Source organism: Panthera tigris, chromosome B2, assembly GCF_018350195.1.
Source record: "Panthera tigris isolate Pti1 chromosome B2, P.tigris_Pti1_mat1.1, whole genome shotgun sequence".
NCBI lineage: Eukaryota > Metazoa > Chordata > Mammalia > Carnivora > Felidae > Panthera > Panthera tigris.
The window spans coordinates 36,508,298-36,525,863 of NC_056664.1; the positions used below are offsets into that span (position 1 = coordinate 36,508,298).

General features: G+C 52.0%; 1 protein-coding gene across 4 annotated transcripts in view; it reads right to left on the minus strand.

Moving 5' to 3' along the window:
• Positions 1-2,644: 2,644 nt before the first annotated feature.
• Positions 2,645-17,566, minus strand: part of BTBD9 (BTB domain containing 9) — a 413,561-nt gene continuing 398,639 nt past the window's right edge. For all 4 annotated transcript variants that reach the window (XM_042986255.1, XM_007085235.2, XM_042986256.1 and 1 more), the window contains exon 11: positions 2,645-6,412. In XM_042986255.1, coding sequence (XP_042842189.1) covers positions 6,215-6,412 — 198 coding nt within the window. In that variant the 3' untranslated portion in view covers positions 2,645-6,214. The remainder of the gene's footprint in view (positions 6,413-17,566) is intronic.

Below are 17,566 nucleotides of genomic sequence, written 5' to 3' on the forward strand. Positions count from 1 at the left end.
TGCCAGCCCCGGAACATCACCCTCTCCACAGTCCCCTGGAAGCTGAGCCCCAGGCCCACCGCACCTCTGGCCTTTCCAGGTGCTGGGCTGGGGTGGCCTCAGGACCTTAGTTTCGGGGGAGGTTTCTGTTCCTCAGAGTGGGCACTGCCTCCCAGAAGGTCACTCTGGAAGGGAGCCCCGAGAGCTGAGCTGCCCTCCAGGGGAGTGAGTCCAGGAGAGGCGGCACCCCAGGGCTGTGGTCAGTAGGCTCTGTGCCCTGCTGTCCTTGCCTATAAGCTTCTCAGATCTCACGGTCAGTGCGTGGCACCGTGGATGGGGGTGTGGGCTGCTGAAAGCGAGACCCGACTGCTTGGGACAGGTCTCGGAGGGAGCACCATCAGGACCCAGTGGAAGGAGATGTGGATGGGGACTAACCCTGACCCCGGGGCTGGAAGCAGCCATGGGAGGACCAGCCTGCCCCTGCCCCCTGGACAGCAAGCAGAGGCCACCCACCCCAGCGATGTGTGTGTCCGTCTGGGTCAGGTGCCCTGTCTTGGGCCACAAACCCCGGGGCTGATGTGACAGGATGGGACTATTTGGTGATGGATGGGTGGACAGAAGCGTTGCCAGTGTTCCCAGGGCATCCATGGAAACCCAAGCCCCAGAGCCCAGATGCCTATCCTAAAAGCCTCTCAGACCTGCTGTTCGGGGTAGCGCTGCCCCACCCTCATTCTGTACAGAGCTGAGGCCTCCCTCCCACCTCTAGATGGGATGGAGCCGCTCTCCGCAGGTTCTCAAAGTTGGCATTCTTCAGCTGTCCCAGCCCAGTGACAGCCAGTGACAGCTGAGCAGGAGACAAAAGCGGAGACAGGTGTAGGCTGCTGCCTCCTCTGCCTCCCCCTGCTCCCCCCTCTCAGGGCTATAAATACTCAGGATGCAAATGGTAAATGCTCTAGATGTTCATTATAAATTATAGGTGGATGATTGTGAATCTTTAGGCCATGAGGCCCCTTGGGGGAATATTTCAGTTCTTTTAAAAAAAAAAAAGAAGAAACTAACCTGATGGTCCAGGAGGGCCCCTTCATAGCCTGGCTTCTGTCTGGGAGAGGCCAGGGTATGGGGAAGGATGACTGGGGGTGGGGCAGGGGGCACTACCACCCCTCAGTGAGTCAATCACAGAGGACACGAATGACCTGGCTCAGGTCAAGGGTGACTCTGAGCCAGATGAGAGGGAGGGCACCTTTGTCCCTACTGTTAGGTTGGAATGTTATTCCATGAGTTATTCCATCAGTTACTTTACTGATATATTTTTTGTAATTAGAGCACGCGAGCCGAGAGAGGGTGGAGGGAGAGAAAATCCCAAGCAGGCTCCATGCTCTGCGCAGAGGCGGATGCTCAACCCACTGAGCCACCCGGGTGCCCCTTTAATGTTTTTTAACCATTTAAGAGACCAGTGATATTCAAAAAGTGTGTGTTGTTGGGGTGGGCGGGGGAGCTCTTCTATACTTGTTCCACACTCCTGCCACGGAGACAGGTTCTGCCCGCATCCTTCCGGCAGGAAGTCCTGCCTAAGGGATGTGGGGGTGTGTGGTGGGGGAGCTCACAGTCATCTGAACAGACCCTGTCTGCAGAGGCAGGAGGCACAGGGCCCTGCCAGCCAGTCTGATGGAAACCAGCAGAATCACCATGTCCTTTCCCACGACACTGCACAGGGGTCAGGCCGAGGCATATGGGAAGCTGGTCCTATCCTCCAACCCAACCCTTCTCCATGTATGCTCTCCTACCACTGGGGCTTCTAGAATCCTGTTCAGTAATTGGGGGTGACCAGTCACCTTCCAGGAGGAGAAAGAGTCCCAGTTGTCCTGCATGGTGTGTAAACCATTCCCTTCTCCTTTTCCAGAAACTCCTGAGCAAACACCAGGCACTGGGATGACTTCTAATTTAATATTATAATAATAAAACCCACGGTGGTACAGAACCATGAGCTGCATTTTAAATTCCTAGGGCCACTAATGAGCACTGAACTCCTGCTGGAGCTGTTGTCAGGACAAACACACAGAATCGATGGCTGTGGCCGCAAAAATAAATGGAGCATGGCCTACGCCCGCCGCAGCCATCACCAGCGACGGCCACCCTGACCTCGCAGCATCCAGAGGAACCGACCACCTGCACAGAAGGCAGGATTAAAAGGTAACACCAAAATGCAAACGCTAATGAGGAGAAACTCCTGGAAGGAGAAGTTTAATTTTCTTTCCCTCTTTTCACACCGTTCTTCCCTGTCCAAAGGGAGGTTCTTGATCGAAGCCTGCAGTGGGGCATGTATGCTCCCTCTATTACCCAGTGGCCCTGGCACACACCATGCTCTCCTTTTTATTGCAGATGATACCTTGTTTTCTTTTCCAAGTCTCTATCTAGAAAGAATAAGTGATTACAATTTTGTTATCTTCTAAAAAAAAAAAAAAAGGTGAAGTGGATGGTTCAGATCCATCTGCACAGCGATTTGACAATTGGGGTGACAGTATAACTACAGAGCAATTTTTTGCACAATTGAGAACTCTTTTTTTTTTTTTTGGCCAAGGAATCAGTCTAACAAACACATCCCACTCTTGCTGAAAATAATTTCTTTTCCCAACTCTTCTAGGAATAAAACACTTTTAATGTATTTGTCAGGAATCGACACTTCATTTAATAAGATTTAAAAAGTGACAATTTAAAGAGCAATTGAGAAGAGTCCCACATTCATCACGGCTCATGGTTCTAACTAAAATCAGAAGAAGAAAACCAGAAAAAGCACTGAGACCATGAGAAAACAAGCATCTGTGTCTGGGTGGGTGTGCGCACGTGTCCTACTATTACAGCTGGTTCGGGTCCCAAGTGCTCAGCAGCAACCTCACCTTTCAGACCGCCTTGACCAGGCCGCCAGCCCCACTGGGACACGCCCCGCCTGGCCTGCTGTCACCCCGGCTGGCCCTCCCAGGAGCCACCAGAAGGTGAAGGCCATCCCCCGCCAAAGCCCCAGTGCGGTTTGTTTTTTACTCTCCTGAAAAACATGATCTAAAATGACGAGCAGGGGGTTCTGGCAGTGTTCTGTTTCCTGACCTGGGCAGTGGTTGCACAGTTTCTAACTGAGAAGCATCCCAGTAAAGGGCCAGGGGCCACAAGCACCCCTCTGTCTGTCTCCCCTGGGGGCCAGGCCTCACCAGGCCTCTCCTCAAACCAAACACCACCAGGGCTGCATCCTCACAGGGGTGGGGGAGCCACAGCCCCTCATCGGCCCTGGCCCCCTCATCGGCCCTGGCCCCCTCATCGCTGGGCCGTTTCCCTCCTCACACTTCACGGCGGAGTTAGCCTCCACCGCCTGTTGGGTTGAGGACTCTGTGGGCACCTGGGAATCCTTCCAGCTGTGTGCCAGGCTGTCTTATCTGCTCTCCCATTCAGCTCCCTTAGTCTGTTTAAGCTTCGGGCCATTTTGGTCTAGTTGGCTGCAGGGAGAAGTCCCCTGCAGGGCCAGCCAGGGCCCTGAATGCCAGTCAACTGAGGACCTCTTCTCGGCTGCCCACTCACCCCTCATTCCCCGGAGATCTGTGCTTCACCCGGCATCTGTTTGGTGCCACACACCTCCACCGGGCTCTGCAGGCCCCATCCAGAAGGCCCTGGCCCAGCCAGCAGAAGGAGCCCCTCCCTGCTCCCGGATCAGAAGGCCCATCACGGGAGATGGAGCCCACTGGCCTGGTAACGGGAGGTAGACCAGAGCAGCTTCTGAGCTCTGTCGGTGTCTGCCTGGGGTCCCGAGAAGGCTTCCCTGCAGGCAAGGCCTCCAGTCAGCACCGGGAGACGGCATGGCCAGCTGATGGCTTGCCGAGATGCCTTCAGAACCACCCCACGCCTCCCGCCCACTGTCGTGTGTGATCGGCATGGCTTCATCTTCCCCTTCTTCCCTTACTGGATCAAAGTCCATTCTCTCAAGACCTCATAGCGACGTGTGGAAGGTGGGAACACCGATGGAAATCTGTGGGAGAGAGGAGGAGACAGCAAGCCGCTGGCTGGGCAAGGCCCAGATGTGGGTCTGGTGCTAAAGCCTCATGGTCTGTGCCTTTTCAGATGGGACGGTGAGCTGCCAGACCAGCTTGGTTACCTGTGTCTGGGATGGCGACATGTACCGCGTGGGGCAGTGGGGCTGCACGGTCTGGACATAGAGGGTTGGAACCTTCCAGGTCCTCGCCAGCCCGCTCCCCTCTTCCCAGGTCAGCAGTGCCAGCCCCTGAGCCCAGGGACTCCTCTCTGGACAGGAGACTTCAAAGTTGAGAAGGAACCCTCTGAATGGATACTTTCCAAACATCGGAACTCAGCCCTTGCTGACTTATGGGGCTCCTCTGTTCTCGCTGGGCAGGACTGCACTGCTGAAGGAAGTGCCGAGTGGACAGGAATTCTCCAGGCTAATTGGCAACCACGTGCTGAATGCTGACAAAGGCAGCGGCCAAGTCACAGAGGGCAGCCACCCACGGCAAGCAGGAGGCACTGCCATCTATTCCAGGAGCCTCCCTCCCCTCGCGAGCTGCCTGGCACCCCTCAGGGGTGCCGTTCACCCCACACAGTGGGGAAGGGGTCACATGCATGGGCTGAGGGCAGAGGGGGACCTGGAGCCCCCTGTGGCACAAGCAGGGACGCTGGCCCCATGGTTTCTCCTTCCCGCCAATGTTCAAACAGAAAGCCCACCTAACTTAACTGTTTAATCATGCGGTTTGATGACCCCCTGTTCCCATGTCAATAGATCACTCAAAACGAAGGTATACTGGGGAAAGCATTTAGTTAGTTGGGCCAGTGGTTCTGTGTACGCCCACAACCGATATCTTTCAGACACCAGAGAAGAGCCCCCATGAAAGCCCATCTTCCTCCAAGTGGGGTCACAGGGTGTGCAGAGGACCTGGGTGTGCATCTGGGGGACCAGAGGACCACGGTGCCCAGCCTGACTGAGCTTCCCGTGGAGTTGAGTGGGACAGAGCCCTCGGGTGAGCTCCGGAGAGGAGTGAAAATCAAAGGCAGTCTGATCAAGTTCCACGGGGTAGTTAGTGCTAGACTGGAAATTACTAAGTGAGAGACATGACAGAGCCAGATGAAGCGACGGCAGTCAGAGAAGATGGTCTCGAGGAGGATGAGGAGAAAAGCTTCTTAGAACGGCTTTTTCTTCCAATCCCCAGTTGAATCGTGTGGTCTGGGGGTGAAACACAGCAACCCCCGAACTGCAAAGGCCCAGTTTTGTGTTCCAGACACCGACGGGCAGGAGGGCTGCCCTCCCCCAGGCTCAGCTAACCTGTGGTGACTGGAGGGAGGGTTCCACCCAACTGGAAGCCGCTACAGACTTATATATATACATTTACATACGTGTGAACATTAAATTAGCGGGTGGCATAAGAACTAGTTCCTGGTCAGCCTCCCAAGCTTAGAGGCGAGGTACATTTCAGGAATGACAGGCGAGTCACTCAGGAACTCGAGTGACCATTAACTCCAGTGTCCTCGCACTGATTTGCTGTGTGTTTTCTTGAACTTCCTCAAAGGATTTTCCTGGTCAGACCGGGTGCCATGATGAGCCGAATCTCAGCCTCGTGCAGGCCGTGTGCACAGTATCTCTGCTCCACCCCAGGCTTAACCGTTCAAAACCAAGGAAAGAAAATTACAGCATCAAAAGGGATTAAAACAAGTGATTTGCTGTTTGAGCGTTTCAAAAAGAACTGGAACACCTATGATTCAGCAAATGGATGCTAATTAAGAAATAAAAAATCATTTAGTTGCCAGGGCGATGTGTTCCATGAAAGTAAACACTCTACGGAAACCCATTTCCTACAGGGAGCCTCCAGGTAATAAAGGCCTAACATATTCTCCTCCGCTTGAGTGCTGGCGGGCCATTTCTGTATTCTGACACGGGCCTGTCTACCGCTTCCTCCTGTCCCCTTTGCCCGGGTTAGATTAGAGAGGTAGGGTGTTAATGGTGGGCTTGATGAAGATTGAAGACCCATTTTCTCTCCCTGGAGACCAGCCTGATTTGAACAAATTGAGGAGAACAAAGCAGCCCCTTTCTGTCCTTGGGAGAAAGCCTGTTCTGTGTCCATTTTTGCAGCCAGGTCTGCTCCTCCCCGGAGGGGGAGCGGGGCAGTCCACAGAGATCCCTCCTGGGAGGACACCGGTTCTTGCCGCTGCCCCTGGGGCCCACCCACATCACTCCACATCTGTGCCCCGGTTACTGGTGTTGCCGGTTGGGAGAGCGGGAGACGGAGCCTGGGCTGGAAGGCAGTGAGCTGCCACCGGGGGCCTGCAGGGCGTGGGGGTCGAGCGGCGGCCCCACCAGGCTGGGGTCCCCCGTCCCCGACTCCTCACTGTTGTCCTCCTTCTGGCTGCTCTGCTGCTCTGGACACTCAAAGTGGACACAGTGGAACACCTGCAGAGAGAGAGCAAAGGCCGGTAAGCGACGGCCATTGTCCAGCCTCCGGAGGCTGCCGATGTCCTGCCCGCCGCCCCTGCGCAGACCTGGGACAGTGACTAACAGGTGACACATGGTTCAGTCAGGTGGGGTGAAAGTACATGGGCCGAGGGTCTAAAAGGTACAGCCAGCACGACATGGATTCCTATAGACTGTTCTCACCGGATGACTCCATTTTTGGTTACCTTCATCATATGAGCTCTTCTTTTTAAATTAATTAATCCTTGCATTTGGCAGCAGGGTTAAAAGTCAACAGGGGTTGACTGGTGACAGCGCAAAACTGTAGTAAAACCCCCTGCATTGTACACTATAAATGGGTGAGTTGTATGGCAAGTGAATTATATTTCAATAAAGTTGCCCTTAAAAATAAAAAGCCAGCAGGGTGTCACCCTGGGGGAGGAGCAGCTTATCTCCAAGGGTCCAAGTGAGTCCCTCCCTCTCATGCTCTTCCTGTGCCCTCAGGAAGGGAACAGCTCCTGACGTGTAATTATCTGCTGGGCAGCATTGCTGGGGAAGGGGCTTCACCCTGACGTGGTTTGGGCCAACCTAGAATGAACACCCTCACGTGGATTCTGGACTTCAAGCTGTTATTACAAAGCTGTAATCATCAAGGCAGTATGATACTGGCACAAAAACAGACACACACATCAACAGAACAGAATAGAGAACCCAGAAATGAACCCGCAGCTAGATGGTCAATTAATCTTTGATGAAGCAGGAAAGATCATCCAATAGAAAAAAGACAATCTCTTCAACAAATGGTGTTAGGAAAACTGGACAGTTGGGGCACCTAGGTGGCTCAGTTGGTTAAGCATCTGATTTCGCTCCGGTCATGATCTTGAGGTTTGTGAGTTTGAGCCCTGTGTCTGGCTCTGTGCTGACAGCTCAGAGCCTGGAGCCTGGTTCGGATTCTGTGTCTCCCTCTCTCTTTGCTCCTCCCCGGTTCACTCTCGGTCTCTCAAAAATAAACATTAAAATTAAAAAAAAAAAAAAGGAAACTGGACAGCAACATGCAGAATGAGATTGGACCACTTTCTTACACCATACACACACAAAAAATTCAAAATGAATGAAAGACCTAAATGTGAGACCAGAAACCATCAAAATCCTAGAGGAGAACACAGGCAGCAATCTCTTTGACCTTGGCCACAGCAACTTCTTACTAGACACGTCGCCAGAGTCAAGGGAAACAAAAGTAAAAATGAACTATTGGGATGTCATCAAGATAAGAAGCCTCTGCACAGCAAAGGAAACAATCAACAGAACTAAAAGGCAGCCTATGGAATGAGAAAAGATATTTGTAAATGACATATCAGATAAAGAGTTAGTATCAAATATCTACAAGGAACTTACCAAACTCAACACCCAAAAAACAAATAACTCAGTTTAAGAAATGGGCAGAAGACATAGATACTTTTCCAAAGAAGACATCCAGATGGCTAACAGACAAATGAAAAGATGCATCACCAGGGAAATACAAACCAAAACCACAATGAAATACCACCTCATATCTGTCAGAATGGCTAGAATCAACAACACAAGAAATAATAGGTGCTTGTGAGGATGAGAAAGGGGAACCCTCTTGCACTGTTGGTGGGAATGAAAACTGGTGTGGCCATTCTGAAGAACAGTATGGAGGTTCCTCAAAAAACTAAAAATAGAACTACCCTATGATCCAGCAATTGCAGTATTAGGTATTTACCCGAAGGATACAAAAATACAGATTCGAAGGGACATAGGCACCCCAATGTTTATAGCAGTATTATCAACAATAGCCAGACTATGGAGAGAGCCCAAATGTCCACTGACTGATGAATGGATAAAGAAGGTGTGGTATATATACAATGGAATATTACTCAGCCATCAAAAAGAATGAAATCTTGCCATTTGCAATGATGTGGATGGAACTAGGTGTATTATGCTAAGGGAAATAAGTCAGTCAGAGAAAGATAAATAGCATATGATTTCACTTATATGTGGAATTTAAGAAACAAAACAGATGAACACATGGGAAAGGGGGGAAAAAGAGGAGAGAGGGAAATAAATCACAAGAGACTCTTAACGATAGAGAACACACTGTGGGTTGATGGAGGGAGGGAGGTGGGGGGTGGGCTAGATGGGTGACGGGTACTAAGGAGGGCACTTGTGATGAGCACTGGGTGTTGTAAGTGATGAATCACCTGAAACCAATATTTCATTGTATGTTAACTAAGATTTAGATTTTAAAAAAAAGGAAAAGAAACCCTCACATGGAAGAGCCAGCCACCCCCAGGAGCCAGGAAAAGCTTACTACCTGGAAGCATGACCGAGTTCTGTACTCAGTGTTGGGCCAACTATTATGTGAACAGGGCACAGCACAGAGCTCAGCAAGTAAGGGGGAGGCATGGCCGACCCTGAGAATACACAGCATGGGGTGTGTGTGTGTTTGTGTGTGAGAGCCTAACATACCCGCTGTGAAACAGAAGGTGTGTGAGCTGGGGGTATAGTGACAGGGGACAGTCAGGAACTCTGTCAGAGGTGGGCCTTTGGGGAAGCTGACCTACGCCCTCCCCTGCACACACGGAAGTTCCTTTCTTCACTAACAACCATATCCTTCTGGGGTTCTAGCCCCCTGGGGCCTGCCCTGAACTCTTGAAGGGGAGGAATCACATCCTCTGCAGTGGTGGTCTCTGGTGTGGGGTACACAGATTCACTTTGCAAGGAGCAAGCTGGCAGTTCTGAGGGAATCCGTTTCCAGGTCCTCAATATCTGTATTTTCCAACACTGTCTAAGAACATGACTGAATTCACAACACCCTTCCCCACCTCACAGAAGGAAAGCACAGCCCCCTCACCTGCCCTCAGCAAGGGGCCCTGACACCTCCTGGCCCCCCTGAGGGTGAAGATCCGCTCAAGTGTATTCGTGCCTCATGTAATTTCTTAAACGTAATTGGGATTTTTCCAGAACTAAAACATTTTCAAGATACACTGGCTAAGGCCCATGAGTAAAAGTTTTGCACAATGACTTTCGGATTTGGTATGCCTTATTTGATGAATTGGTTAAAATCATGTCACCAAATATTTATTCCTAGTAATTGGTCATCTTCCATCTTACAAAATGTTTATTTTTTAACCTCATATTTATAAAAATAATTGTATTTAAACTTAGTAGCTCACTTCTCAACCTTAAATGTTCAAAGGATTACTTTTTTCCAAAGTTCTTTTATGGGATAAGTGAACAAAATGTTTGAAGGCCATGACTGCTGTACTTAGGAGACTCGAAGGGGAAAAAAAAAAGTTAGGGAGGGTGGCAAACCATAAGCGACTCTTAAATACTGAGAATAAACTGAGAGTTGATGGGGGAGGGAGGGAGGGTAGGGTAGGTGATGGGCATTGAGGAGGGCACCGGTTGGGATGAGCACTGGGTGTTGTATGGAAACCAATTTGACAATAGATTTCATATTAAAAAAAAAAAAAAAAGAAAGCTAATAGGCATGGCTTGGAGGTAAGGAGAGGGCATCGGGTTTAGAAGTGTTCCAGGCAAGGGGAAGAACACAGGGGAGGAAAGGGCCCAGTGATGTCGGAGGAAAAGATCCGAGTCAGCAGGGCCGGCGAGGTCTCTGAGGCAGGAACACCCCATGACATGCTCATCCCATGTCCCACAGAGCTGGGCCTGTACATCAGATCCAACAACAAAGACTGACCTCAAAAGGACCCGTGCTGGTGATGCACTACTGGGATATTTGAAAAGACTCATCTGGCAATGAGGGCAGGGTGGTCAGCTTGGGGCCCACACGCTGTCCTCAACAAGGGGTGAGAGCTTTGGGCGGGAGGTCAAAGAGGCCAAGGAGAGGAGTTACAGCCCATGAGGTGATTAAAGAGAAACACACACTGATCTTGGTTACTTGTTAGAGGTGAAGTTCAGCAAAGTGGGACAAATCCAAGAGGGGTCCCAGACTTCTGAGATGAGCTGGCACAGGAGGCTGGAGCCCAGGCATCTGCTGGAGCCCAGGCAAGAGGGGCCGCACAGGCTCACTGGGGAAACTGAGAGGTGAGGAGGGCTCTGGCAGTGGTGGATCCCAGCGAGAGGCAGGGGGATGACGGGAGGGAGGCAATAGGGGCAGATGAAGCCTCACCTGGAATGGGGTTTAGGGATGAGTCCTAAACCCTTAGGGACTTAGGGATGAGGGCCTGATGGCACAAGAGAGTCTTAAACAAACTGGTATGCTAGGCTAGGCTGGGCTGGGCCAGGAACTGAGGCTGGGGGACCGATGGGGCAGAAGCCCAGCCGCTAGACCCAAGCATCCTGGACAAACACCTCGTTCTCCCTCTCGTCCCCAGGCTTCTGCTTAAAGAAGTAAGTGGTAGAATTTGTAAAGTTACCACTGAACTTGGCTGCAGATGCTGAGTGTGTAACTGCTTTGTAGTGATATTCATGCAAAGGGCTGGTGGGAGCCTGGAGCCTGTGCAGACAGCGTGCAAGGCAGGCTGTGTGCCACAGGGGCATAGGGGCATGGCACACTCCCGGCCCTTCCCTGGTCACCCAGTGCTTCCTGGAGAACTGCAACCCCTGCTCCCTTGGATGGGGGTCCACCCCTTCTTTCCCAGGGCCTGCTGGCTGGAGAGGAGCCATTCAACTCTGGATCTGCCCATGTTTGGTGAGTCTGCTCCTGGATGAGGGTCCATCTGTAGTGGATATGGCACTGGTATCCTGGGAGTGGGCAGGATGTGGGGCAGGGCTGGTGGGCACCTGTTTCTCTCCCCAAGGGAGGAAGTGCAAGCAGAGGGTGGGGGGCGGGGGGTGGACGAGGAACCATCTCTCCTTTGTCCCGGGGGCTCTATGTCCTCCACGGCTCCAGTGTGTGCATGCACATGCATCGTGCACACATACACACATGTGCATGTACACACACACACACACACACCCTTTTTACTGTAGAATCAAATTCACAGAAGGCAAATGTGGTATCAACTATGAGATTATAAATTCTGTGCTTACCTTCCTGCATCACTATTTTCTCCACATTCCCACTTTAATTCATTTATCTACAGCTGTTTCAAATTTCACATCTCAAACTCTAACGTGAAGACTGAGGCCATATGTCTTCAGGTCTATCCTGTTCATTTTGGCAAAGCCGGTCTCCCTCAGAGCGAGCAGATTCCACTCCCTGAAGCTCAGGTGGCCCTGTCCTCACCATGGTGCTTCCTGGGGGCCTCACGGTGCCAGCTGCCCTCAGTACCCCCGTGCCACCTTTCCTCTCTTTCCTTCCTCTGCCTGTTCTAGCACATCTCTCTGCTTGGGCCCATCTGCAGGTGCTTACTGGTCAAAAGTTCAATGGGAGAGCCTTTCATGGGGATTTTAAACTGTCTGGGCCATTGGCTCTGACCTGTACCATGCAGGGCAAATTTGAACAGCTTCCTGGTAGCAGCTATCCATCTATTCCCCTCCATCAATTTAACGTTCTCACAGCTTTTCAAGTGACAAGACCATCTTTCGGTGGGTTAGCGACAGTCCTCTGGCTTTATTAACACTCCTCTTTCCAAGTAAGGAGGGGGTGGGGGGTTGGGAGGGAGGGGATGGTGCTGTTGGGCACAGCTCTGCTGCCTGGAGCCCCACCCCCACCCCTGCCCCCTCTCCCAAGCCCCTCCCTGGAGCTTTTCCTAAGCCAGCAAACATCCTGTTCTCTTTCTCAGTCCGACCGACCGGTCACACTCTGTCCCCAGAGCCCACATCTCCACCCTCTGAGAGGGAAATGTTCTGAACATGCTGTACTAACTGCACCTTCCCCTTTCCAACCCTGAGCCCTTTTCCTGTCCCATCGTGCTGTTGTTTGTGTAATCCCATCGCCTGCGTTCTCAGCCCCGATCTCCAGAGGTTATCCCTCAGGCCCCTGAGCTGATGCTAATCCCTGCACTGACTGAGACTTATCCCCCTCCTTCTCCTCAGTGTCCTTAATTTCTGGGTGAGCTCTTGCCCCACAGGCCCTGCGAGGCTTTAGGCTCCCCTACCAAAGCCCGGCCCCCTCCTGCCTCTGTCTACCCACCTTGCAACCTTGCAACTCAAGGACCAAGGTGTGGCTGCCCTTTCTCCCATGCAGCCCTTGCACAATGATAAACACATCAGTACAAATTCTGGATTGAAAGATAAAATTTAAAAAACTCTCAGTGAGGCTGGGCGCTAACAGCTGGTCCTTCAGAACATGCCTCTCACCTGGGAAAGGGTCCACATCAGCGACACTACCATCTGCTCTGCATGGTGCTGGTGAAGCCTGGGAAGACTGTATGTAGTGGGTGCCTAATGAATGCTTGCTGGCTTGCTTCTTGTTGCCCTCATTTCCACTGTCATTCCCGCTTCTAGCCTGCATTTCTTTCTTAACTTGGGTGATGCTGACTGCACAACCGTCTTTAGCCCATTTGACCCACCTGTTTCAAAATAATAGCGCAAACGGCTGTTATCCCCAACACACCTCACAATGCTGACAGCGAATCTCCACTGGCTGTTTTGTGTTCTGCTCTGGCTATTCCTCCCTGAGAAATCATAGTCGCTGCTCCCCTGCCACCAGTGGTCAGTCCTTCCACCTGAGGTAGGGCAGACTGGAGGCCGTGGAAATCCCAGCTGCCTGACTGTGTTCATGCGGCCCCGGGGTGGGCACACATGTGACCGGACCGGGGGATGGGGCCACACCTCCGAGCTGAGCTTCAGTTTGGGACTTGGAATCCTGAGTGTCGCTGAAGGACCAATTAACTTTAACATGGGTTCCCTGAGCATCTCCAGGGAGCCGAGCAGGCTCTGCCAGATTCAAAGGCAACACACAGGAAACAGTTAATTTTATTAAGTCACAAACTGGTGTAGTGAGGATTTTAAGTGGAAAAGGGTGTTTTACAAATAGAAAGGTGGGTAAGTCTTACCCAGTGACTGGAGTCACTGAAGGGGTAAAACGTGCAGTGGGAATCAGAACGAGCAGGCAAAGGGCGGGCGGGAGTCGGGAAATGAAGGGTGCCTCTGCGTGCCAGGCGCTGAGGACAGAGCGAGCCCCACACAGGCGGCAGGTGTGGCTAGAGGAACTGGGTGAATGGGGCCTGGAGGTCAGGAGGTTTGAGTGCATTCATTCACTCCACAACACTTATGATGCACCACCTGCATGCCCACCATGCGGGTCCTGGCCCCTCAGAGGGTGCATCATCTGATGAGGACAAAGGACACCTCACTGGACAGGCAAATGGCTCTGGGCCTACAGGGAGCCATGAGGTGTGGTGGGGTCCCAACCGGCCCGGGGGAGTCGGAAATGCTTCCTGGGGGAGGAGATGCCAGAGCTGAGTCGGGAAGCTTGAGGCAGCCAAGCAGGAAAGGCCAGAGGAGGGAGCCCTTGGCGCAGCAGGAGAGGGGAGGCTACTGTAGCTCTAGCCTTGGGGGGGAGGGTGATGATGGAGAGAGCAGGAGGGTGCAGGCTGGGTGCAGTGGGGCCATGGCCCAGGGCAGTACCATGAGGGACTGGCCAGACCTGGGTGGGGAGCAGGGGACAGGGGCTCTGGACAGAAGAGACTCTTAAAAAGGGATTAAATTTAAAATATTACAAAAGAAATACATGTTTATGGTGACAACTAATAAAAGTGGTTAAAGGAGGAAGGTAGATGACAACAAATCCTTCAACACTGAAACCCCCTGATGTAGACTAGCCATTTGGGATAAACAGAAAGAGTCCTTTTTAAAGGAAGAGTAACAGAACTGGGTAACAGATGAGGTGAGACCGACACAGGAAAGAAAAGGCTCCGGGGATTCTCTGGGAGGACAGAGATGGCAGCAGCGGGTCCCAGGGGGCTCCCGGCTCAGCCAACCTCTGAGGGCCCGTCCTCATCTTCAGATCCTTTCCCTGCTTTTGTTTTTCACACTTCAACTGCCCCACTGAGCACAAACACTGACCAGGCGCTAAGCAGGGGTGCCCCTGCCTGTAGGAGTTTACTGTTCTGCAAAGGAGGCAGCAGTGTGCCCAAGGTCACATGCGTGGTGGCATTCTGCCTCAGGGCCAAGCAGCTCTGAGCCGGCTCACCCGTCTGCAGAACAGTGTGCAGGCTGGGCTGTGGTTGAGGATCCACCCACCCGCCAGCTGAACCTAACACAGTATGAAGCCAACACCCGCCACGTCCTGGGCTACGGCACCTCACCACCATCATCTCGTGCAAAACTGCGGTTCCCCCTGTCGGGACCTTGGGCACCCAGAGAGGAGGCCTAACTGTTCTCGGGAGCGGGGGTGGAAGGCGAGCCTGTTGTGGGGAAACTGGCTCCTTCCTCGGGGATCACGTTGGTCGGAAGGGGCCTGAAGCGCCTCCCTCCTCCTGCCGCAGGGCCCCTGCTCTCACACGGAAACCAGGGGAGGGAGCGATGGCTGGGGGCGCGGGGTGCCATCGAAAGTGTGCCGCCTGCCCGCCACACCCTCAGGCTGCTCTGCCCAAGTGCACCTCTGGCCTCCCTCTAGGTGGAACAGCCAGGTTCTGAGTTTCTCTTCGCTCAGAAGCTTGTGCAATTCAATTTCTTTCCTGAGAACCTTCCCAAGACTGCAATACCCCTCGGAAACGATGTGACCAAAAGTGAATGAGGCATACAGGGCAGAGTCGCACTACTGATTTATGCAAAACCATTACGACCGCCGCCGCATCATTTTCCCTTCCCCTTTTCGGCAATCATGTATCCCATTAGCCTGTTTGATTGCCGCCGCTCACAAAGGGGCACCTTCGCTGAACCAGCTTCAATGGCCTCTGGATCTATCCCTGGAGAGGAGCCGGCTAATTTGGAATGTAGTCGTGTGTATGAATCCGACACAGCCTTAGTCGCTATCCGGGTGTCCTTTTTTTGGTAGCTGCTGTTTATTATCACTTTGCCTTTCCTCTCTGGGAGCCATAATTTTCGACATGTTTGAGATAGTCTGGGGTGTTCTTTTTCTCTGTGAACCCTGGAAAGGATGAGCACAAACGCTCTGGCCTCTTCTCGGTGACGGGGCTGGCTCCTCGGCTGGCCGCTGTCTGCCGCCTTTCATTACAGGGACTCCCCAAGCACGCTGTGCTCGACACATCTTCAAGGGTTTTAGAAGCAGAGAAGCCTCTGCTAATTTTCCCAAGTTGCACTAAGAGTCCGCCGTGAACTGTAGCAGAAATTGGGAAAATTTAATAAATGTTGATCCGTGGCTCTACCTTGCTTTTCTGGTTTCTCCTGAGTAATTTTCACAGACTGCTTTCATGCCAACCAATACAAATAGGATTCCTGACCCAAGCTTTCAGCTTACATTTCCAAGGTGACATATCTTTATAAAATAGATACCACCTCTCAGTGATATCGGCCCGTAAGTCAGACACAGAGACATGGCTTCTGAATTATGCCACCCTGAAGACTGCCGATCTTTCTTCACCCCACACCCACTGTGCGTTCAATGAGCATCGACAGATCCTGACGCTTGTGACAATTGACATCTTTCTTACACTCACCTCAGGGGCAGAGGTCAAGAGTCCCCTCTGTAGGCTGCAGGGATGTTTTACTTTTTGTTCCTTTAAAAATGAAGTCCAAGTGTCTCTGACAAAACACCCCTTTTTATAAACAAAAGTTCTGTAATTGTACATCTGAACAGCCCAAACCATTGTTTTCAGTTAGGAAACCCTCTTCAGAGGGAGATATTTCCAGATTCTGAACAATACTTTTTCAGTATTGCTTACAGATGATAGGATGCCCACATCGTTTTGCACAAATATTTAGTCCTAATACATGTAGAAGTACATTTCTTGGTGACACTGCTTTTATATGGCAAGTTTTTAAACTTTCCAGTATCACTTTCCCATATTCATGTAGGCCAGGGCACCCACAGATCCCTGGAACTTCACTGCTTGGAAGGTTCTGGAAAAAGAGTCTTTCCAATACCTATCAATACAGGCAGCCCCACAATCCCCAGTTACTGTTTTTGATGTGTGCACACTCCAGAGTTCCAGGGAGAGCGATTTACTCTCTTCGTAATTAAGTTGGCCCTGGAGTATTAGTGGCTTCTTTTTATTTTTGAAAAACTAAGAAACAGAAACGGGAAATGTTCTAGCTCCCAGGCAGAGCCTGGCAGGTGTGGCCTTACCAAGGCCCCCTTCCCACATCAAGGGAGAGTCTGTCTGTGGCCACTAGCCCCGGAAGGCCGGCATGCGTAGCCCCAGCTTTCCGGGAAAGTTCTTCACTTCCTCCAGGTGATGTGTGTCTGCTCCGCGTCGCAGCCCCAGCTGCTTGGAGATTTCGGGCCGGCTGCTAACTGCTGGCTCGGCACTAGGACGCCATTCAAGATTATCCTCACAAGCCGGTTATCTCCCTTCTTTGCTGCTGGGCGGCCCCACGCCTCACCCACTCAGGTTCTTTGGGCGCCGCCTCCCAGGGCAGTGGTTTGGTGCCGAGTCGGTGCGGCTGCAGCACGGCACACACGAGGACCTTGCGGATCGCAGCGTAAGTGCAATGACACACGCTCACTGCTGGGTCGTTTTCCCTCTTCCCAAGCAAGTCTTCCATAATAGGCATTTAAGAATAAAGATGCCTAGAACAGGTCTTCTTTTGTAATTATGCTACAAATTAAGTATCTTCCTGCTTTTTCTGTCTCACTGGGAAGGAGACTGGATTTAAGATCGAATTCACTCTCCTTATTTCAAAGACAAGTGTCCTGAGAGCCAGGGAGTGAAGTGACTTGTTGGGGGGTCACAGAGCTGGTCGGGGGGGGGGGGTGACGCTGGCACCAGTGCTGGGGTCTCCTGGGCCACACTCCACGAGGCCCTCCCTCCCTTCCTTCCACCCTCTGCTCTCTCCTCCTCCGCTCGTTCCCTACTTTGCCAGCCTGCACATCAGGGTTATTTCTCAGAGCTTACTTCTAGACCCTCTCCAGCCCTTTCTTCTTAGCCCGACTTCTGAGGTACTTGACCTGGATTGCGAGCTACATGTGTACTCCTTAAATCCACATTTTTGTGTGGATGGCACCTGTAACTCCCGCTCACTGTGTCCTACAGTATCTTGTAACTAAATGCTTCCACAGACTTTCCCCCAGCCACCACAGCCCTGCCACTCTCCAAGGTCATGGGGATGACAGCCTGGTGCAATCTTTAGCTCCTCCTCGTTCCTCAGATGCAA